At 40.5% G+C, this 24,541-nt stretch overlaps 1 protein-coding gene across 4 annotated transcripts in view; it reads left to right on the top strand.

The window, feature by feature from the left end:
- Window positions 1-24,541, top strand: part of LOC108888361 (anoctamin-4) — a 43,498-nt gene that overhangs the window by 5,648 nt on the left and 13,309 nt on the right. For 3 of the 4 annotated variants that reach the window (XM_051077616.1, XM_051077617.1, XM_018684339.2), the window contains exons 3-15: window positions 4,467-4,691; window positions 15,170-15,370; window positions 15,712-15,860; window positions 16,037-16,186; window positions 17,968-18,068; window positions 18,877-18,921; window positions 19,010-19,141; window positions 19,392-19,498; window positions 19,862-19,917; window positions 20,075-20,196; window positions 20,469-20,603; window positions 21,153-21,249; window positions 21,498-21,558. In XM_051077616.1, the coding sequence (XP_050933573.1) occupies window positions 4,467-4,691; window positions 15,170-15,370; window positions 15,712-15,860; window positions 16,037-16,186; window positions 17,968-18,068; window positions 18,877-18,921; window positions 19,010-19,141; window positions 19,392-19,498; window positions 19,862-19,917; window positions 20,075-20,196; window positions 20,469-20,603; window positions 21,153-21,249; window positions 21,498-21,558 (1,581 nt within the window). Of the gene's footprint in view, window positions 1-4,466; window positions 4,692-5,451; window positions 5,926-15,169; window positions 15,371-15,711; window positions 15,861-16,036; window positions 16,187-17,967; window positions 18,069-18,876; window positions 18,922-19,009; window positions 19,142-19,391; window positions 19,499-19,861; window positions 19,918-20,074; window positions 20,197-20,468; window positions 20,604-21,152; window positions 21,250-21,497; window positions 21,559-24,541 lie in introns of those variants that run through there. The other variant, XM_051077618.1, reaches the window with a different exon arrangement.

Genomic DNA, 24,541 nt, shown 5'->3' with positions numbered 1-24,541 from the left:
TTTGTTTTGTGCAAAAATTGTATTTACTGTATTTGAAAAGCCCACAGTGTCTCCTCATTTTCTCGCTTTTGACCTTGAGCATCAGCATCAGCTGCATATTTCTAAGCATACCCAGATTATTTCACTACATGTGTGCTACATTACTGCTGTAACTTCTGCATCTACAGCACTGACTTATTTTGAGCACATTCAGTGTTCAAACACTTACACTTAGAAACCCTAGAGGAAACATTAAACACTCTTCAGTTTCTTTTCCCACCACGCCATCCTTCCATCCACCTGAAGGACTTCCACCGCCATCTCTATGATTACTGTTGACACTCTGCTCAAACTTGTCATCACACAGTGCAGCGTGTGGCCCAGATACCTGCACCTGCATTTGTAGTCTTACCTCTGAGGGCATCAGGAAGTGAAGGTGCTACATATCTGGGCCTCTCTCTCCTCAGAGAGCCACGTGGGCTCTTTTTTTCTGATGACTGCGACATAGATATTGCTTAGAACACACTATGTCTGAAAAGGCTGCGTGCACCGTGAGTTTTTGGAGGTCGTTCGGATATGTGCCAGGTGTAGATTACCACCTCTGCCCCTCCCGCCATTTCAGGTGACTTTCATGGGATGCTGAGGATTGTGAGCTCAGTGTAGTTCTTACTGTTGTTTAATAAGCAAAAACCACAGTCAATTAATTTCTGTTTTCAATTGTGTTACTCTACAATACCTGGATAAAGTTGCAGTATAAACAGTTAACTTCAGAATTCCAAAAGTGAGCCCTGTTTCAGTTGACAGGCTGTTGACCATTTCTAAAAGTCATAAAATCCACCAGCCTTGCTAGAGTCCATCAAGAATCAGTTTTCTCTTATAATTTTACTTCACTAACGACAGGAGTGTCAATTTAGTGAAATATTATTTCCTCAATCAGCTTCTTAATATAAGTGATGGGGTCCTACTTAACCATGTTTAGCAGTAACGCTTCAAGGGAATTTCTTCAAATTTGGACTCAAGGATAAACTTATTTGATTTCGATTGTCAAAGGTCAAGGTCACTATGACAGCACAAAACACACTTTTAGCCATAACTCAAGTTGTCACATGATAATGAACTGTAGCTGAACTGGTTAGGTGATAATTTTAGTATACTCAAAACCCCCACCCATGCAGTTTTGATGAAACAGATAAGCTTTTTATTGTTACCTATAATATTCTTCTACTATTGTAACATGTAGTAATATAGCAAACCTAAAACAAACATAAAAATTACATAGCTAGAAAAAAGGAAAGGAAAAGAAAAAACAAAATCTCCAGCATTACAGCAGAGATCAGTTTACCACATGGTCAAATAAAATATCCTGAGTTACTTGAGCATTTGTCCATCACTGAAATTAGAAAAAAATATCTGCTTGAGGGCATTATGTGTAATGAATGAATGAGCTATTGTGGGATGTGTTTTCAATTTGGAAAATGAAAAATCAAAGTCTGTGCTGTGTCCAGTGCTTATACTGCTGGATCTTTTTGAATTGTGCTGTTTCACTCATTTTTACACGCAGATGTCATGGTCAGGTGGAGGGGTCTCTACATTGCAAAGGAGTTAAAAAAAGAAGATAATAATGCAGTCATTTAATGTACTCCATAACTGTTGTTGTTCGCAAACCTTCACACACCAAAGAACATTCTCTTTCCTATAATTTCCAAGAGAGCAGTTAGATTTTTCTTGCCAGAAAGTGTTGTACTAGACAAATTCCCCTCAGGGAAAATAAAGACCTTCTCAGTGCTCTACTTTTTCCAACTGCTGACTTGAGCACAAACATTATTTTGGGGACGCCCAGCCTAACATGGTTGCACTGCGTGGTGTGAAAACCCTTTTATTCTTTCAGGGAATTCAAGGCTGTAAAACAGCTGAGATGAGGTGTATAGCTTAGATTTAACTCATCCCTCCTCCACAGAATTTATCCTCGAGCTGAATGTGCGGTGCGAGGAGTGAGCTCTGAGGTTCAGAGACTGCCAGGCATTCCTCTACTCTGCTATTGATCGGGCTGCATTTGTTCATTGCTGATGTACCTCCGAAATCTGCTGGGCTTTGTGTTTCACAGGAAACCAGGAGGTGGGGGGGTGAGTGTGTTCCTTAGTCCCACCTGCTGCAAGTGTGTTACATGATGGCAATGTGCGGGAAATCAGTTATACTGTTCTGTATGTTTGGGTAATGACTATCTTAACAGAATCATGTAAGCAAAACAAGACCTGTCAGTTTTAATCCTGTCATCCGTACATACTGTATATTGTACAACCAAGCATCACCCAAACTCACAGAACTTCATTTTAACTTCCACACAAGATATTCAAATTTCCAAAGATACCAGATAATGTGGGTCAGGCTGAATTAGCAGTAAAAGATGAAATAATTCACAAGACAGTATTTTTAGAACTTACTGTAATCTCTGTTGTTTAATGTTTATGTTACTTGAAAAAAAATCTCGTCTCTTCGCTAAGTATGAAGCTTGGCAATTAGCAGTTAGCTTAGCATAAGGAGTTGAAGCTAGTGGAAGCAGATGCTTGCCTGAAGTTCAAAAAGTTTGAAGTTTGTAGCTGTGCAGGAATGTATATTATGTGCAGTTAATTTCTGAGTGTGAGACCAGTTCTGACTGAGTTTTAAGGTTAAAGAAAATGTACTCATATTGCTGCACAGGAGTTTCAGCAGAATCAAAGTCTATTAAGTCTAGAGTCTGGCAATACCCGATCAAAGTAAACAGACACACAAATCAGAGAAGTAGGGGAGGGTGACGTGACAAAGTAGATTTAATCCCAAGACATTATGTTTACGTAGGCCAATGGCAGTGCTAGTCAAACCAGACTGCACATTTTGCAAAGAAGGGGCCACTGGCAGTCCCTGAGTCCCAGCCTGAAAAACACCTTTTTAATTCAGGGGAGTATTACTTTTAATGTAATTAAACAAAGACAAATGTTAATGTTAATTAATTCAGCCTTAAGGCGTTCTTCTATTTCAGATGATTTGTAGCATTTATCTGTCTCACAATTTAAAAGATGAACAATTTCACTCACAGAGCAGTTAGAGTATAAAATGTGTATGATGCAGAGAAACCTCCATAAGAAAACAGACCTGTGATCAACCAAGACAACTGCTTCTAAAAAAACAAAAATGCATCTGCAGTATCAAAACTGAAATAAACAGCATGTTAAGCAGTCAGTGGCTCACTTTCTACCAAACGGGACTTTTAAAGCAACATGAATTAGATGTCATAGACATCTAAGACAAATGGAGAACATTGAGGTCAACCCTTTATATGGAGATATTGTAACAAAACACATGAAACTTTGTCAGTGGGATCATTAAAAGCAAACACCATTTTGAAAGAAAATTGATTTTTAAAAAGATTAACAGTGTCAGTATAGCATGATTTGTTTTATGGGAGGACAAAACAAAACTGGCGGCCATGTCTGGCCTGTCTACCTGCCAAAGATACTGATCAGTCTAGAGCTGAGCCGAGTTTTTTCACCAGTCTCGGAGGCCTCGTGGAATAGAGACAGAAGCCTGGAGGTGAAAGAAAGAACTGAAATCGAAGGCCGGAGGTGAGCCGAGCTGGTTCAGCAGTCTGTGGGTGCTCATGAAGCAGAGGGCGCCGCAGAGAAACTGGTTTTCTTATCTCTTCTTCTATCCACCATGGATAAATGCTCCTGTTATTCAATATTAGGCCACTATCAACACAAATCTTCACCTGTAAATTGACAGTTACTCATCAATCAAATGAATATACACTTTAAAAATGCTTCTGCGTCACTGACTGGTTGTATAGGTATTGTAGTGTATTCTCTTTGACTTACTGTAGCAATGACGTCAGATGCACTGTTTTCATACTGTGGCAGTTGGAAATAAAAACAGTGACAGTGGGTGACAATACAGTTGTTGAGTAATTGAATACCTCTTGTTCTGTGAGAATGCTGGGTAATGCCAGATCACATTGTTGGATTTTTTAACACTATTGACAGCTTCCACCACTAGAGGACAACATTGCTGAAGAAATTGCTGTGACACTTTTGAGCGCTTTGGTTCACTTATCTACCAGCATTACAAGGAGACAGTTCAAAGGTCAGAGGCTACACAGTCCTGATAGTTGATGCAACAAAATTCCCCAGTGATCATGTATGACAGAGAGGTACAGTTGTCAGTGTAATATTTTACTGTAGAGCTCAAACAATTAATTGATAGAAAAGAACAGGAAATGAATCTGCCACTATTTTGATAACTGATTCACGGTTTTGGTCATTTTTCTGGCAAAAATGTCAAATGTCCCTGGTTCCAGTTTCTCAAATGAGACTGTGATGTTTTTGTGATAATGATAATCAATGGAATATTTTTTGGATTCTTGAAAAATGCATTTCAGTTTTCTAACATTGTATGTATGTATGTATGTATGTATCTCATGATCTGTCTTTGTTCTGATTGTGGACATGTTGCAGGGTTTGATCTCGGTGGTCAAGTGGCCATCGGGTTCTCCCACTGGAAGAGTCCTTTCCCAGAGAGCGGTCAGAATCTTCCTAGTCCGGGCTGCGTTCGTTCAGAGGCCTCCGCCGTCCCGCCCATCAGTGAGCATCTCGAGCCGGTGTCCTGCCCGGCGTCGCTGTCGATCACCCCGCTGCCCACCTGCAGCGTGAGTCAGGAGACACTCTGTGACAGCAGCACAAGTATGTACGACTACATGTTTTAAACTATGAGCCAAAACTCTAGTTTTCTCCTACATCATTATAGTAAACATTTTTTCAAGTCTATCTGAAACAATACTCAGGAGTCATTTCTCCTATCCATACCGGCCAAGAGGAGATCCTCCCAAAACAATATCAATGGCAAAAATGGAGGAGGTTTTTTCCCTGTTCAAAATTCGTTGTGACACTAACATGAGGCTTCAGCAGTCTGTTGAATGTCAAATCAAGTAGATAGTGACAGTGATTTTAGTATAGTGTTCCTACTTTGAGTTTTGCCAGACTGTTTCTTTACTGAGCTGCAGTGAAGGGACAGTAACAGTAAATAAATAATTTTATTCTAAAAAGACTTTAACCTCAATTTGTGTAACTCAGACCACTGAAGCCTCATACTAGTTTTGACTGAACTAATAAGTGCATTTTTACAAAGGTGGATGTGGATAAATCTTTTATGTTCATGTTAGTACAGTTGAAATATATAAATGTACGTCTATGCTTTAATATGTACTTATCAGTAAATTTATGTGTGTTGTGGCACGTGTGTCTGTGTGTGTGCCCTTGAGACTGCACACTGATACTGTCATCAGTGCCAACTGTCATTGTTTTGGGCTACAGCAACATCGACAGAGCCAGCCCTTTTTTCTGATTGGCCACTGCCAGAGCAGCTTGACCTCCGATTGGCTGCCAGGCAGGACTGATTAAGAATGCTAGTGAGCTGCATACACCTCCTCTCTCTCTCTCTCTCTCTCTCTCTCTCTCTCTCTCTCTCTCTCTCACTGTAAACATCCTGCTCATGCTTTTTTTTTCCTCCTCAGAGAAGATTTGACAGCTTTTTTTGAGCTTCTCTGCCACCTGCTCTTAGCATCTTCATAATGACAGATCCGTCTGTGTGAGTGTGTGTGTGTCTGTGTGAGTAGTGATGATGGATCGGCCGATGCATTGATGAGGAGCAAGGATTAAAAAGTGGGGATGCTGTTTTCCCTCGTGGGACGTCGTGCTTGTTTGTTTCCCTCAGCGAGGTCATTGGCACGTTGGGGCTGGGGGGGGGGAGGAGGGGTGACTGTTGTGTGTGCATGTGTGTGTGTACGGGGAAGAGTCCTCTGGCTGTTTTGACGTCTGCTGCAGTTCGGCTGGGAAGCACCCCCCCCCACCCTCTTTCCCCCTCTTTTTCCCCTCTGAGGGGTGAAGCTGCCTCCCTACCTCTCTCCACCTTCACACGGTGAGTGTCATCAAGTTGTCTTGAAGCAAAGGCAGCTTGTTCTCCAGAGTGGATGTCTTTTTTTTTCTTGCTGCAGTGCTCTCTCTCATGTGTTGCTGTGTCCTACTCACACTCTGCTCTACGCTGCTTCATCTCTTTCACGCAGTTCCCTGTGACCATGCAAACATTTGACCTTCACACACACACACTCACTCTCATTTGCTCTCTGAGCTGTGCCCCATTCTCTTTATTGTAAATGTGAACACTCTACTCCTTCATTCTCTGTGATGCATTAGTTGTAAGACACAGAAATGGGTCATGCCTCCATGAGGAGTGTGTGTGTAAGTGTGTGTGTGCTGCGACCGTGTCGTCCAGGCACCAGTAGCAGGTCGGCAGGCACGAAATCTCCACTGCTTGCCATCAGGGTGAACATGCAACCCCATCCACCCCAGGGCATGATGGGTGCATCCAGATGGAACGAACGATTTCTCCTCACAAGTGACTGACACCTGATCCCCTTGGCAACACATCACACGCACCCCAACCACCTCCCGTTCTTCTTCCCATTCCCCCTGCAATCTTTTATTCTCTTCTCAGTGTGAGCATCTCCAGGCTGGCTTGTGTTACGCAAGGATCTACGCTGTTATTGAGTGTTTCACAGCTTAGAATATTTTCTTGCTTTATTTTTGTACTAAAACCACAAAGATAACAAATATGACCTTATTTATTAAATAAAAACTGTTAAAATTTCATAATAATAATTTCACAAGTAGGAAACCCCCAATCAAGTAACTGTTTGTAAAACCTAGTTTGATGTGACAATGATCCTATGTCTATTTACATTTTAGACATAATGTGCTGTTGGTTATGTTGGGCACTGTATGATAATTGGGTATGTAAAAATGGTGCAGCAGAAGCCAAGATATCCTGAGTTGTAGTCACTGTCTATGGGTTAATCTAAAAAAATCAATGGCTCCTACACTTCCCATAATGCAAGTCGATACCATCTTTTGTTAGACCTCCCCTGCCACCTGCCAGGTGAGCAGCCAAGTCACAGTCTCATTGATAACTTTCTACTAAAAGCCTGAAGTTTAGGGTTAGGGGTTGTTCAGACAAAACAACTCATTTTAATCCTCCCCAAACAGCCAGTCTACCAACTGTACAGATGTTGTCTGCAAGCTATGTAGAGGTGAACAAGTATGAGTTTGCCCATGTGTGTTTTTGTTCAGCTCAGCCTCTGACTGAACTCAGAACTCAGCAGAGACACCAGTCATTTCTATTTTTTTTATTTCTCTTTTCCTCCTCTCATCTTTGTACAAAAGAGTGCAATTGTTTTGTTCAGATTGAAACAACCCAGCCCACAAGGCCATGTCTTTGCATTAGTTTTTAAGTGTGTCTTTCTTTTTCAACATTACTTGACTTTTTTAAGCTCGACAGTCAAGAGCTACTGTAGACAGGAAATAAAGGATTAGAGAGAGATACAACATGCAACACAGCATCCCTGACCGGAACCTGACCATGGACATTGCGGTAATGTGGCATGTGCTATAAACACTAAGCTGCCAGGGCAGTCCTAATTTCATCTTTCCAATGACTTTGTATGCAAATATGCTTCCTCTATCTGAACACATACCACAGAAAGCTCGCTTCAGAGCCACAGAAGGAATTATGAAACTGATTTAGATGGTAAGTAAAACATTTTGTATCAAATTTAAATCCAGTGTGGATACACATATCAAATCCAGATCCTTTCAAATCCAGCAACTTCATACTACACAATGCATTTCAGATGTGTAATCACCTGTTAGAAATACTACAGTTTTTAGTACTAGCCTGATTAATGTTCATAACCTGCTGCTACAACCTGAAAATAAGATGAACAGCATTAGATGAGAAATGCTGATTAAATATGTATCTGACACACTGAAGTAACAGGCCTAACCTACTTACTTCTGCACACATTAAATATCATGAGCTACTTGCTCTAAATACTGGGGGTCCTGTTTCAAAACTAGTGGATTGTTAAATTTAAATTATTGATACAATATACTGTACATGAAAGGAGAATCAGGCTACTGAAACTGACATAATGAGATCAGCTGCATAATTTTACTAGAGAAGACTCTCCACTCTGTTGATCCTTTTGAACTGCAAAAACAACAGTGAATGGAGGAATTACGCAGTCATGGACTACAAATCTTAGAACTGAATTGAGCAAAAAAATAAATCAGCAAAATGATTTGTAATCCTTACATTTGCAGAGTCATTTTTGGATATTTAGCACGTGGATAAATTAATCCCAATGGTGATCGCTGATAGTGAATAGTGTGCACATTACTCAGTGACTGCAACATTTCAGGGAAGGGTTTCTAGTCAGTTATCTTCTTTCCAAGAGAAACCCTTAAAAACTCAATTTATGCATCTTCAGTATGTGTTTTCTCTATTCCAATTCAGCGCAGCTAATTCTCCATGCACATACTCATTCCCACTGTGGGCCATGGGAAAAAGTACTGTCTGTGTATGTGAAGGATGTCTGGAGCAGTTATTTAGCTTTATTGTTTTGTTTTCTCCCAACACTAAATGCTTAAAGGGCAATCATTTAGTGAGTAACAATGCTGCTTGTAGTTAAGGAGATGTAATGAGTGTTTGATTGAGAGCTGGCAAATGCTCAGTCTGCTGTTACAAAAAATTCAAAGGTCAGTAACATGTCAGAGTTACCATTAGCTAACAGTAGCTATTGTTTGATGCTCGTTAGCTAACCTTGTAAGTTGTGTAAATTTTCTGGATTTGTAGTGACCACATATATATGAGTGAGGGAAAGGGAAAGTGAAAAAAAAAACAACAACAAACAAAATTAAAGCTGCGAGCAGCGTTGAACGGGCCCTCGCACCCGGCGCCCGTCGGGGGAGCGGCGACCGCGGGACCCCGGCAACCGCGGGGTCAACGCAGGTCGCAGGGCACACGCTGGCGTAACAGTTCACACTTCCGAGATGTAAAAATTTTAAATAAAAGCTTTTACGCTAATTATTTTCTGTGATAATATTTTTCAGAGCTCATCATCTGTGACAGCTCTTGGCTCTCTTGACTGTAACCTCTCTGTGGCAGCTTCTCACAGACTCAATCAACTCCTCTTCCCCTCCCCCCTCAAACACAAACACAAACACACACACACACACACACACACACACACACACAGATACCCCCTCCCAAAAGGAGATAAAACTCAGTTTTAACTTGAGTTTACAAGCTTTGAGCTTTGAGCAAAAGCATTTTTTTAAGTTCTGTTATTGGGTGCATATATAAATCATTTATGCTTAAACAAGGCTTATAATGAAGTTATTTGAACAGTGAATATCTCATCTGCCTAAAGTCAGGGCGAAGCCACTAACCAGCTGTAGGGATGGGTATCATTAGGATTTTATCTTTATCCATACAGACCCCTATCAGTCCAGCTCAGACTGTTACTGGTTTAAGAGAGTGAAGTTTATAGCAATTTGCAAAATTTGGAGATTAGTGACAAACTAACCAGTTAGACTACATACAGACAAGCTTTCATTTTAGCTGTTAGTAACAGTTTGCCATGAGCTTAACCAGCGTGCTGTGCTTCCTGTTAAACATGTTATGAGACTGTGGACAAGGCTGAAAATATTACTTTACTAACTACTTGCCGAACAGGCGCTTTGACAAAGAAAAGGTAAAGGCCAGCAGCTTTTACTTTTCAATGCACTTGTCGTCAACTTGAGTGGCTTATATTCAGCTGGTTCACCTCGACGCCCGTGGACCTAGTGCACTTTTCCTGTCGCCGTACACTGAGTAACACGAAAAAATCAGCTGACCCCGTGTGAAATTTCCTAACTGATCAAAACCAAACTGTAAAGACAGCATCAATCCACGCTCAGCTTTGGTCAAGGGGAGACATATGGGAGAAGATGAGTAGAGAGATGGAAAGAAACAGAAAGGGTGATGGAGAAAGATTACATGAATTCAAAATAACCTACAATTCCTTAAAATTAATTTGAAGCCAGTTTAATTTTTTGAGCCAGCTTTGACATCTGCAGATATGAGTTTCTGAAGAGGGGCCTGCTGAGGTTAGATGTGCTGAATAATATCCATTTTCATATCAGAAAAAACACTGCATTAAACATTGTCTTAGCTCACTGAGCTGAGGTCAACAGGTAATATAACCAACCTGTGAGGTGGCTCACCCCCGTAAGATAAACACATAAATGATCCCTGATAGAACCGATAATTAAAGGCACATCAGTGACAGGGAATGCTATTAAAACTAAACTATAAACTGGTGACATTAACTGCAAAAGAAGATTTTTATTGATACATTTCAGGTAGAATTTAGTTTTCAATAAGGAAAATGCTGTAAGAAACCTGAATTTGTTGCAACAAATTTAAAATAAAAGCTTTTATGCTAATTATTTTCTGTGATAATATTTTTCAGAACTCATCATCTGTGACAGCTCATGGCTCTCTTGACTGTAACCTCCCTGTGGCAGCTTCTCACAGACTCAATCAACTCCTCTTCCCCTCCCCCCTCAAACACACACACACAGACACACACACACAGAGACCCCCTTCCAAAAACCCATCAAAGAGTAATACAATGGCTCCATCTGTAGGATAAAGTAGAGAGTCGCAACAGGAAGTTACCCCAAAATCTGAGGTTTCAAACAGGAAGTTGGGTTTCCGAACTTTGACGGGCCAGAACCGGCACACGCTTCGACCCAAACGCACAATTTTCGGAGCCAGTCTTCCAAAAATTGTCAAGGAGGGGCTGACAACATTTGAAGTGAATCTGGTCACCCGTCTAGAAACTGGACATCACACTATAAAATATGTCATTTCCTGCTATAAATAGGTGGCGCTACAACAATTGTATGAATATTGACATATGGATGTGTGCAGATAGGTACCATTAACAATCCTGTAAAGTTTGATGCAGTTTGGACAAAGTATGGCCGAAATATAGCAAAAATAAAGCAACTTCCTGTTTCGTGGCGAGTAATCGAACTTTGAGGGGCCATAACTTCCACGCCCTTCAACAAAAACTCAAAATCTGCCGCAATTTAACATCGTCTATGTCTTAAGAACATACTATTAAGTTTTGAAGTCAATGGGATAATGCGTCTAGGACTAGTTCGCGTTCAAGCGACCCCTGGAAATGGCCAAAAACACACAATTTTTTCACCTTCCGGTCAAAATAAAAATACTTTCTGTTGGGTTTAGAATATGGCTCCAAGAGACTTTTTGGTGCGTCATGGGATGTTACATATGTGTGCAGATTTTCAGATTTTTAGGCGCAACGGGCTTGAGGGGCTGTTCCGTTTAAAAATGTAGGTGGCGCTACCGAGGGCATTTTACCACGCCCATGCTCAAGACCCCTAAATTATTAAATTTTTCGCCGTGCCTGACGCGTCTGCAAATTTTGGTAAGTTTTCACGCATGTTAAGGCCCTCAAAAAGCCGATCTAAGAGGCGGAAAAAGAAGAAAAAAAATAATAATAATAATAATAATAATAATAATAATAATAAACAGACCGAAAACAAGAGGGTCCTTGCAACTCGTTGCATGGCCCCGTTGGGCCCACGCAACTCGTTGCTCGGGCCCTAACTATGTCCTAAAATGTTGCTGGTGAAACACCCCAATTTACTGGACCTGAAGAGAACAGTTCACTGCACCTCTGTCTGTATTCGACCAAAGCTTCAGTACCATGTGACTTCAGTTGTGGCTTGGGTTACAGACGTACCATGGGGCCATTAAAGTTTGATGCATACATTGTTTGACTGGCCACTGTCTCTGCATAACAGCATGATGTAGGCTAATATGTAGCGTGTCAGTCCTCTGAGAGCCAATATTTATAGTAAGCAATTCTCTCTCCCTTTAATGAGACCAGCATTGGGAGTGCTGTGGGTGCTGAGGAAACGGGGTCGTTGAGTGTCTTGAATAAGGGGGAGGTGAAGTTAACAAGCCAATGCTGTTGATCCCCATAGTCATTATATGTGTGTAAGAAATGAAAAATACCACACTGAATAATCTTGTCTCAAGTGTGTTAATTACCAGGGTCTGTTTCATTTACATGCAGTGCATTAAACCATAAGGGTCTATTCAACTTGTGGAAAAAAAAAAAAAAAACTACTTTAAGTGTTATCAACTTCATCCCAGGAAAAATTGGCCGCAGCTCCAGTTAGGATATCCAAACCACAGCGTAGCAAAATGTTTACTACGCTCTTAGTCAAGGCCGAGGACGCTGAGCACTGATTTATCACTGGTATGAAATTCATCACATTTCTATTAGCTGCATCCATAGGCTCCAGTGTTCCATAGCATCATCGGCTGATTAAGAGCCGAAACGCCTCCCCTACCTCTATCTCTGTTCCGGTACTACGGCTCAGCAGAAAAAATGTAGCTGAGTCACCTTTGCTGTCACAAACGAAAATTCAGCACACAGACCTCTAAGACAGCCACCCCCCTCTCCTGAAGTCTTCCCACTCTCCAGAGGATTGAAAGTAAGAGATAGGAATGTATTTAGATAGAATAGATTTAAGCTGTTTTGCTAAGCTTTTAATCATTTCTTCCCCCAAAGGACACCATCTGGTTGACAAATAGACCCAATTAGTTTGTGTGTTCCCAGGGAGAGAGAGTCTCTTTTTCAAGGTCTTTCAAGGTTAATCCTTGTTAAGATAAAAGTTACTGAGTTGGGTCATTCTCTGTTTAATTTTCTTACTCTTTTTTGTGGGTCTTCCCTCTTTCACCTGTACATATCTTTCTTTCTGACACTTTCTCACTCTTTTATTTTTTTATTCAACTTTTTCTAATTTTGCTTTTACACTATAGCAACAACCCAGGGAAAAAGTTTAGTATAAGTGGTTATGTAACGACTCCTCTCTCTCTTTTATTGCTAAAATGGACTTTGACCCTGGCTATCAAAGAGTCAGATTTCTGCTGTCATCAGTTTATGTGTTGCACAAAGCTTTCTATTTAGGGCCTGTCTTCAACAGAATTAATTCAGTGTGGTTCATTCTGGGTTACTATAGAAACATCCAAACTAAAAAACATGGCTGCAAGTTAGCTTCACAGTACTAGCCCTATTAAAACTGCCCTAATCAATATCAGTATCACAGCATAATGTGAAAAGTGTTGCTTGAGGTGACACAGAAAGTCCTCAGATTTATAGAGTGTGTCTTTCAACTCATTGGATTGATTTTTATGGCACTCATCTTTACTGATTTGGCTAGCTCATCATTCATAAGCATAATTTCCAGACATAGCAGACAGCTTTTTTCAGCCAACTGGTAAACATAGTTGAGCATTTACCAGCTAAGAGCAAGATATTTCCCTCTGGAGTTAGTTGAGAGCAAATCAGAGCTAAAAGGAGAGTGACAGTGTTGTGGTTAAAAAAATCAATTAAACTTTAAGTAGACTAGTGATATAACTAACCTAGTTTAAGTCTACAGACGTGGCTTGTTATATGGAATTTTTGTAGTCCTTGGGTTTAATGCTGAACTCATACTTGGTGACTATCAAGCACACGGCAAGGCAGGACTCCGAATGCAGGACTCAGACACAATCACAGTTCAGGTTCTTGATAACAAGCTAAAGTTCAGTACACTAGTAGGCAGTCCGATCAGGCAACAGTATCAAAAGGCAAAAGGCAACAGGCAAAATCCAAAATCAGGTACTCAGGCAACAGTCAGAAACACAAAGAGTCAAAACTGGAAACAAGGCTGGAAAGCTGACACGAGGGACAAGACAATCTGGCAACTGACAAGAGGAGACGCTGACTAAATACACCCAGACAAGGAGATAACGAGACACAGGTGAAACACATTAGGGCGGGGACAGTAATCAAGACGAGGAAGTAAAGACAACTGGAATAACCAAGGAACAGGAAACAGGAAGACAAGACAAAATACCAAAATAAAACAGGAAAACATTCAAACCCTGACAGTGACTCTCTTTATTGGGGTGCAAATTCTTGTTTCCAAAGCCACAAATTTTACTTTTTTCATACAGATTCTTCAACCTATAGTGGTGAGACCCAGGTCTTATATGAATGGTGGCAACCCACTCATTCACAGTGCACTATATGACTGAGTGACCATATTAAATCATTGTTGACTGATATATTGGCTGATCAATACCAGTGACTCAGTCAATACTTGGCCAGTTGCTGATATTTCTGGCCAACTTACTGTTAGCTCTTTTTTTATTGTCACCCACATCAAGCAAGTAACCCTTAAGTAAGAGGTATACTTTTTGTTGTGCCTCTACTATGAGAGCAAGTAATAGATAACAAAAGGGACAAAAAGACGTGTCAGAGGGCCACATGACTGATGACTTGTTATATTTAACCCTCTGAGATCCACTTAGAGGCATTTCACCTTTGTGTTTTGCCTTATAAAGTAGTATTGTTTAACAGTATCATCAAATTTTATACATCCTAGAATCAGCACAACTACAGCTAATCATATCTGTCACTCAGTAAGGACTCCTACACACTACAACAGGGGATATTAGCCCACAAAACAAAACTGATGAACAACTGATGCTGAATTCTTAGTCATTTACTTCAAAACATCACTGTAAACCATGCTATCCAAACAAAATCTCACCACAGAAAGTTGCACATACATCTTTGGATTGTGCTAGAAGTGATTTGAAGCTTCTAGCTTCTTCTGTCTATGAGTTATGCCCATTCTCCTGCCTGTATATCCCTAAACATGATATGCATCACTGTTGTCCCTGTCCAGAATCACACACAGGGACACCTGACATGCCTGGCACCAGAAAGGGTTATTTACATGGGGGCTCACAACCATAAACTATACAAAACCAAGCCTCTGAATCAGACACTCTGATTGGCTGTGAGGGGTACCCACAGAATCCAATAGGAGTGCCTGTTTTAAAAAGTTACTGTCAATGTCATCAGCTGAGATGATTGAGGAGAACTGATCAATTCAGATATACAGATGGAATGCAGCGATGCACCAGGCCATCAGTGAGACGATCTAAATCTTTAAAAAGTTTATTGACTGACAAACTGAGGCTTGATGGAAAGCACAGATTCTCTAGTTTAAGAGAAAAAAAACGGCACACTTGCTGAGTAATGACACTCTAAAAACAATATAACATTTGGGAGTGGGCCCAGATGCCATTTCCTTTTTGCTCCTCAAAACCTTGCTCCCCTCTTTATGTCAAATTATGTTTAAAGATTCAGAATCAAAGTGAAATAAAGTTTTCTGTGTCCCTGTAGGTGTGAGTTTATCTCTACATGGGTCTGAGCCCCAGCGCCGGAGCCCCCACCGACGCAGAGTCCCGCTGCAGCCCTTGGCCTCCGGCTACCAGGCAGCGGACAGACCTCTTGCCTTCCCCACCTGTGGGGAGGCAGAAATCATGGAGGAATCCTCAGCTGAAGCCCCGGACTCCAGCACTCAGGACGACGTGCCTCCCCTCGGTGAGACCCACCGCCACTTCTTTTACCTTAAGTTGTTTAAATTTAACACTGGCCTATGACTGAGAGAAGTCAGTCCTGTGGTGGTAGTGGACAGCCTCCAGTTACAGATGTGGAACAGGGTAGTACATAATGTGAACATACTACTCGGACAATGCTGTGTGTGCAGTCATGCTAAATTGAGGTGCAGTGTTTGGATGGCTGATATGAGTACTTCAAGATGAGACTATCCTAAGCTAATCAGTTTTTAATAGACAAGTAACAGACTAGTAACCATTTGGTGTTATCTCTCATATTATATTATGTTAATCTACTTTTATCCATTCTGCTCATCTTCCCTCCAGCCGTGAAGGATGTTAATGTGCAGCTCGAGAGGGAAAGGTCAGAGGGCATCAGCAGCCCATCCAGAGATGATGACTCCACCCTGCTGAACCCGGCCACCCACAGCAGCATCCTTGACGACAACACAAAGTCTGATTCTGGTCCCCCAGAGGTCAGTGGGGAAACTCAATCTCTGGTCTCCCCAGAGTCGGGGAGACCAGAGATTGAGTTTAGCTAGCTAAACACCTACTCATTCATCTGTCCATGATAATCAATGGATGACAAGTGATTTAAAACAAGCTAGACTATTCCTCTTTAATCGCCAGTTATCTGTCTGTCTGTTCTCAGGGGAGGACGAAGTCCTGCGGCCTTTGCTTCAGCGATGGAAAGAGCCGCATTGACTACATCCTGGTGTACAGGAAGTCCAGCTCACAGTCAGAGAAGAGGGAGGTATTTGAGCGGAATATCCGTGCTGAGGGCTTACAAATGGAAAAAGAGGTAAAGAACATTTACACTACCTACTGATTTCTTTAAGAGGTCAGCTAAGTTATCATGGTAGTACTTACCTTACAAAAATAAACAAAATTACAGATATCTACAGTTCATCCAACACCATTTGTTCTGTTTGATTTTACATATCTATTGTTTAATGTCAAAATGTTGTACCTGTTTGTAATGGATAGTACCACTAACTTTGTTTTGGTCTCCACCAACTCCTGAGGAGTTTTTTGCAGCTTCATGCTCACAATTATGTTCACCATAACTTTTTCTGTCTGGCGATTGATGCTGGGCAGGTAGTGTACAATGGGTTCATCAAAGCTTTTTGCTGTGATATAGCTGCCTGCCTGCTTTGGCTGGAGACTGTGGTGATGACAGTAGTGAGACTGAACCAAAACAGTTAAGTTGTGGACTGTAAAAGCCAAAGCAATGGGTTAAAAGAGCTCCACAGAGCTTCAGAGTTAGGTCAAAATTGTCTGTTGGTTCATCGTTGTCATTTGATCCAATGTTTATATAAAAATATTAATTGGAGCCACTTTAAATTGAATTATTTCATCTGAATGATTCCAAAAAAACTATTTAGAGCATCATGTAATGTAGAAGAGCAAGAAAATATTCAGATTTGAAAAGGTGGAACCATTAAATTAATTAATCAGATGAATAATGAATGAATCAAATAGTTATTAGTCATCTAATACATATTGTTTTTCTCCTGCCCCCTACTAAAATCAGAGGTCAGTTGGTTGGGATTTAGTGTTGTGCAGCAGGGTAAAGGCTATAACCAAGGGGCTCCATTTACACAATGTCCTTTTAAACCATGTAGCAATCCAGAGCTGCCATGAGGAAACACATTCCTGCTGTCACTGCTTGAAACAGGGGTTTCCTCTCTTTCAGGCCAAGTTGTAAAGTAAAACCAGCCCAACTCTTTAAAAACTGAAACAGCAAATAAATGAGAAGCTTGGTGGTTTCCTGTGCTGACAGTGAATTAGCTTTGCTGTGATTACTCGCAAACCCGCAGGTGTATTCATATTGTGCAACATGAGCGACATCAATACCAATTTGCGTGAAGAAGCAGTTTAGTGCACGGTCCTATAATGCATGTAATCTCAATGGCCAAACTGCTGAATTTTAAAATGCTCTGAGCCTTTGTGCCAAGTCTTACAAGGTCTGACAGCTGAGTGCTGTTGTGGCGTTTGTTGGTGAGCTACCACTCATAGAGCCAAAACAAATGTGCTGATGGCAATTTTCTCCCCTGCTGCTTCTTATTTAGCAAAAGTGTCACTTGAAAGAGTGGAAAATGTGGATGTTGTGATCTCTGTGTGTGTGTGTGTGTGTGTGTGTGTGTGTGTGTGTGTGTGCTAACTTCAGCTATCTGCCAGTGCAGTGGCATCAAGGTCATCATGATCTAGAATATGCAGGGGAAGATAATGGTTCTTGTCTCCTTCAACAGCCCACTTGTGTGTGTTTCTTGCGTGGAGTCATTTTGTTATTTTTAGGTCTCTTCCCCTTTAGCTCCTGATTCATGTACCTTTAGACTGACACCTACTCTGTCAGGCAGTACAAACAGGTGAGGAAAATAGCAGATCTCAGGAAACATATTAATGCTGAATAGCTGTTGATGTCACCGCCTACACCATTATTGTAAACTACACCATCATTATTAACTACACCATCATTGTGCAGAGTGAAAGTTTAGATAGTATTCAGTTGTCCTCCTTATTTTGCAATCTTACCTTTGTTTCTGAAGTTAAATTGTTGCTCTGTGTGTTTGGCTTTCTTAGGCTTCCTTAACAAACAGTGACGTGATCTTTCTGAAGCTTCATGCACCATGGGATGTGCTCTGTCGCTACGCTGAACTCATGAACATTCGCATGCCTTTTAGGTGAGACAGCAAATGCTCCTAAAAAGTGTCTTATGGTGGAAAAATCCCCTGTGGAATTTCCTTCTAAACTTGTGTATAAAGTGGTGCAGGAATGAGTCCTAAAACCCTGAAAAAAGTTTGTATTTTAGCACTTCCAGTTCCCTCATCCCAAAGTCAGTGGGTCTTTTGAACGGCTGTTTGGTTACATTTCTGAAATAAGATCTGTGATTAACTCAAGCTCAAGACATTTTCATTTTTTATTCTACGACATATGACAGAAAATACCACACTTGCGATTTTTTAAAGTTTTAACGTCTGTCATAATACTGCACATGATAACTGTCCACAGCCTCATTGTGTTAATGCTCACACAAGGTTTTTGTAGAGGAGGCAAGCATGCTAAATTAAATTACAAGTTGGAAGCTTCATGGCGTTGTTCGTTTATAGCCTAACATTAGCTTTTTACTTCTGGTGATTCTATCATGATTGAATCAAAATCATGAAAGTATTATAAACTTTTGCTGATCACAGAGTTTATTTTCCCACTAGCATTTTGTCGAGGGAATAAAGATGCCTACAAAAATACGTCATCCCTGCACCACTCTATTGTGTCACCCACATGATACAAACCAGTGACTGTATAAAAAGATGGACAACGTAACAGCTCAGTGGTTGTGATTGGAACAACATGACTAGTAGAACTACTACCTTTAGCTGCAATAACAGCAGGATTAGTAATGGCAGCAGCTGTACCATTCAGTGTCATTATCCTCATAACTGAGTCATTATCCTGTTCTAAATAAATTATTCTCAACTCTCCATATTGTAGGAGGAAAATCTTTTACATGCACCGACGGCACAAGTTCATGAGCAGGTGAGTGTTCAGTCTAAGAGGCAACATTAAGATCAGCTGACGAAGCTAAACTCTACTCCAGCAGCTTTAACAGAAACTTCACCTGCAGGATGGAGAAGCGCATCAACAAATTTCGTGGCTGGCTTCCCCGCAAGCCCATGAAGTTTGACAACGACACTCTGCCGGACCTGGAGGAGAACGAGAGCTTTACCGCCCCCTTCAGTCGATCAAGAATACATCAGTGAGTTTCACAGAACTGCCCTTTAAAAACTCAGCGCCCCCCCCCCCGGGAGATCTTTTTAACTTCATCTCTCATTGCTGGCTGGTACATTTTCTATTTCTTCTGCTACTTGAAATTCCGTCTGTTGCCCCTCTCATTCAGATTGGCACAAATACACACAAACAACACACACACACACATCCATAGCCCTGCACATACACAGTTCATTCACAGCAGACAGATTTGTAATAACCGGTTTGTTTCACTGCAGTTTCATCATCCACAACAAAGACACTTTTTTCAACAATGCCACCAGAAGTCGCATCGTCCACCACATCCTCCAGCGGGTCAAATATGAGGAGGGTAAAAATAAGATGGGTGAGTTTTTCACCAGATGTTACAACAAAGGACAGAAATACTTGACGTGGAAGGAAAATGGAAGCTAGAGGGAGAAGTGTGGGCAGACAATAAACAGCATAAGAGTGTACATATATATATATCAAATAGAAAATAACAGGACATTCAATGGGTCAGAGAAGCAGCAGTACATTCTATAGATGCTCTCTGCTGGAGTACAAGACGAGGCCTGTTGCATTTATGTACTTAGAATTTTTTATTTCAGATAGCATCTGAATGGTTGTTGAAATTTCAAATAAAGCGTGACACCTCTAGTATCTGCTACACTGCTTGACTGACATAATCAGACATCTGTTTCTCCTCTTTCATGGTGTTCTCTTCCAGGGCTTAATCGTCTTTTGAGCAATAATTCATATGAAGCAGCTTTCCCCCTTCATGAGGTAATTTGGCTGATTTTCGTAAAGCCAGTTATTAATTCAGTTCTGTCACTGTCAATGATGTTCAAAAGGGAGTATTTTCATTCACTGATATTACACTAGTTTATACATAGCTTATATTGGTCCATGTATGTCTGTGTGTGTGCTTGTACTTAAACAGGGGAGCTATCATAGCAAAAACTCCATCAGAACACATGGAGCAGAGAACCATCGGCACCTGCTCTATGAGTGTTGGGCCTGGTGGGGTGTTTGGTACAAGTACCAACCACTGGACCTCATCAGGTAACATTCAGACATTTAAACGGTTTAAATGTCATATTTAAAGTCGAAACCATTATGCCAGGCTGTTTCAGAAGAAATGATTCATTATCTTCATGAGGAATTTCTAAAAATCACAGTCCAGTGAACAAGCTGGTTGAGTGTTGTGGCAGGCTGCAGCTGGATATAAATACGCTGTTTTACCAGATACAGTGAATGCATGTTTTGTAAGAATTCTTAAGGAAACATCAGGCTCAAGAATTCCTTGCTTCTCTTGTGCGCTGCTGCTGGTTCAGGAGGTACTTTGGGGAGAAGATCGGCCTGTACTTCGCCTGGCTCGGCTGGTACACAGGGATGCTGTTTCCTGCTGCTCTGGTTGGTCTCCTGGTATTCCTGTACGGAGTCTTCACTTTGGACCACTGCCAGGTCAGGTAAACACATCTCCTCTCTTTTCTTATATAACTATGCGTCTCTAGAGCTGGTAGTTGTATTAGAAACGTGTATTGAAAATGTTGAGTTTCTGTGGAAGAACAAGCTGCTCAAATGCTCAGTACAAAATCGGGTAGTCAATTAATTTAGTGAAAAAGTCGAGCAATTTTTCTCAATGCAAAACTAATTTGGTATTACAGATAAGGCAACAGAGTGTGAAATTGTCTCTTGTAACTTATAGTACTGGACGTCTGTTAGATGAAATACAGGAAATTAAACATATTCAGGATTCTCTGGTTAAAATAAATGCCAAACAGGTAAATGTAAAAGTACTCTGTCATCACTGAAACACTGCAGTGCTGTGGATTAAAAGAATGTGGATGAAAAGATCAGCATCACTTCATCAACAACTTATAAAATTGAACAGATGGACACACACGTACAGTGTTGCATTACCTTGGGGCTTTCCTGTGTTGCCCAAATGCACTTTGACTGTTGCTGGTCACAGTAATACACAGTAATGAGCTTAATGTTCTTTTGTTTTCTTCCAGTAAAGAAATCTGCCAGGCCACTGACATCATCATGTGCCCCATCTGTGACCAGTACTGCCCCTACCTGAGACTGTCTGACAGCTGCATCTACGCCAAGGTGCTGTCACCACAGCGAGGGGACAAAATGTTCTCGATGGCTGTTAAGGCACTTTGTTATTGTACTCATGGAAAATGTGTTACAAGCCAACTAAGGCTATCAATATGTAACTTTTGCTCTAAGCACATTAACAAACAATAACAAATACTGGTGCCAAAATCTGTTTACAGTTGCATTTGTTGTTACACAGATAAATATTAACTGTATGTTTTTGGAATCACATTAAGGACTCCCTGTCTTCATTTCAGGTCACCCATCTCTTCGACAATGGTGCAACGGTTTTCTTCGCTGTATTCATGGCTGTTTGGGGTAAGTCAAACAGATAACATATCAACCTATCAACATATAACCTTTCTAGCTTCTACCTGTTTCACTATGTTCACCAGCTAGTTGTTGATTTGTCAGCCTCTTGGTGATCTGGCTGGTTAATCTGAGCTTCTGAAAACAACTGCCTGCTGCTGCTGGAAATGATACTGATGAGAGTGGTGAGAGTGAACCAAACCTGAAGCGCTTTGTAGAGCTGAGGGGAACTGCAGAGTTGGGTGATAATTTTTGTGAGTTTGTCACTATGAATGTCACTATGTCTCATGTCATGAATATTAATTTTATTATCAAAATAATGGCAAGTCCTCTAAAACTAACTACTATTACTGCTTTTAAAAATCTTTACATTGCATGTAGATTACACTACATTGTCATAAAGCAATTACTTTTGGTAAATATCAGAACAGTCAGGAGCGTGTCAGCACTGAACAAGCTCCCAGGGAATTGACGATGGAAACAGAGAGTGTGTGGAGGGTTCATATTCTTCGGCTGCTGCAGACGTTGCAGGCGATGATGAAGCAGCAGCAGCAGCATCAAATAGCTGATAGCTAGCTTGTTTATAAATGTCTGCGTGGAAGGTTGAGGGGCCTGGAGGAAAACAACAGAAAGAAACATGAACCTGAAATCAGTGTGCTGAAGAAAAGAATATACAGCTGAAGATTCTCTTCTGTCTATCTCTATGCAAACTACTGTACTTGACTTCTGGCTCAGTTCAGCTTAACAAAGAGACTGACTGAGAATCTGTGACCTTCACAGCTCTCACTGAATACCCCCACATTAAACAGACCTCATGCCATATAATCATATGTAATCCTAATAATATGGATATGGTGTTTGCTACAGAATCAGAGCTGGAGGCATAAAATATGTGATTTGTATTTGCATGCTGACTCCTGCATGGCAATTACAATAAACCTTTACAGAGGTGAATATCTGTTTCATATTGATGAAAACCAACTATAGTTTTAAGATTTGAATTTTTTTGGTCCAACATTCCAACTTTATTGAAAAATTCTCAAACCAACCTCAAAAACAACTGTAACAGGAAACTAAATGCTCACCAATGAGTTTGGTAACAGTCTCTGGGTGTTTGAGAGCCTCTCTTATTCTGTTGTCAAAGCTCCAACATCTCAGCAAGAAGAACAGAACTAAACACAGCTGGAGGGCAAAGGTCAACACACCCAGCATGATGATGGTGTTGTTAACTGTTGAGGGTAAGAAGGAGAGATGAGGAACAACATTAAATAAGGTTTTGTTGCTTAGTGCTGAGGTGTGACACAAACACTGTTAGACATTTGTATTTAAACTACAAAAAGGGCATATGCAAGCATGTAGATTTCTAAGCTACATAAGGAACTGAATTTAAACCTGTATGGTCATTTAAATCTAACAGCCAAAGATAGATAAATCCAAACTGGGAACATGGACAGTAAATGATGTGGCTCTCTACACTACAGTATACCTACTAATGAAAGCAGTGCACGCCCTGTTGCAATAGTGTGTTTTAATAATTCAGACACTCAGACATATTCAGACATTGTCCTCATCACTATGGAAACCCTATCTATTTCACACTTATAAATGTTTTATGATGATTTACAGAAATAGTGGGACTGGATTTAAGCCAAGAGGAGGAAAAAATGTAGAGCAGAACAGATTTTTTCATATTTTGAAGGCATTGATTATAAATAGAATTTACTATTGATTTTTTATTAATAGTTGACATACAAAGATTTGTGGCTGAGCGTGGTTCATTTTGTGTTGTAGGTAAAAGAGTCAAATGACTTCTACCCCCACTATGACAGTTCATAAAAATCACAATATATCACCTTTCTCACAGTATTGCAATATATCACAACATTGAATTGTAAGCTCATGAATTGTAATCTATCATGACGTATATTGCCAGATTCTTCCCCTTCTTGTAAAGGTTGCCTAGGTTACTAAAATCTCACTGTGATCTCACTGTATTTGAAATCTATCAATCATCATGAAATTGTATTAGTGTGACATTCATTGGAAATGGTAGAGTACCATCTGATGATAGGTGTGATGTTGACTCCCAGTGAGTGACCTCTGGCTGGGAGAAGCCCAGAGTCAAGTTCTGGCTCTGGAGGAATCCCATCAGTCAGATGTGTTGTCTCTTCAGGAGATTCCCTGTGCAGAGAGGCAGAGGTATTAGCTTGTATTCACTCATACGGCAAAGACGATAGTTGTCCTCTGCAGTGTCAAAAGGATACAATCTGTTTTATTACTGTATTGTGTTTCCATTTGGCTTTGAAAAGAAGTTAATGTGACAGCCTGTACAAGCTCTGAAAACCTTTGGAGGCACTTGTTAATGTTGTATTTATGAGTGAAATATTGTTTAATGTCGACATAAAGGGCAGAAAATTTTCTTTGGCTGTGTGAAAGAAACAGCTGAAAGTGTGGGAAAAAATCAACAGATTAAACCTCACAACAAACTGCCATCTACTCTCCTACTAATGACCACAGGGTGAACCAGACAGATACAAAGCAATCAACAATTAGTCAGTAACCAAAAAGATGGACATGCACACACCACAGAACCAACATCACAGGCAGACAGCAGGACTAACACTTTTCAACGGATCATAACCTTTAAACATTTGGATTAACATTAGACTTTAACAACTAGTAGATTTGAACATTTCTCCTCTATTAGTATAACGTATTATTTAAGATTTCTAGCTTTGTAGTTCTAAATAGACTTTATTTCAAATCCCTTTAAATGTAAGTGACAGAAATGATACATCTGACGTTTGTAGCCGTAAAAGTTGGAAAAATATTCAGTATATAACTTATGCAAGTTTTTAGTGTAACATCAAGTGTTTATTCTGAGTGAAGAGGCTAACTGCTAACTGCTTCTCTCCCTTTATCTTATCTACCAACTAACTACTACTAACTAACAGCTCTTTAATCAGCTACAGACCTCTAAACACAGTGCAAA

This window comes from Lates calcarifer, linkage group LG18, assembly GCF_001640805.2.
Source record: "Lates calcarifer isolate ASB-BC8 linkage group LG18, TLL_Latcal_v3, whole genome shotgun sequence".
NCBI classification, from domain to species: domain Eukaryota; kingdom Metazoa; phylum Chordata; class Actinopteri; family Centropomidae; genus Lates; species Lates calcarifer.
The sequence above is the reverse complement of the archived record's forward strand: the minus strand, read 5'-3'. Positions and strand labels throughout refer to the sequence as shown.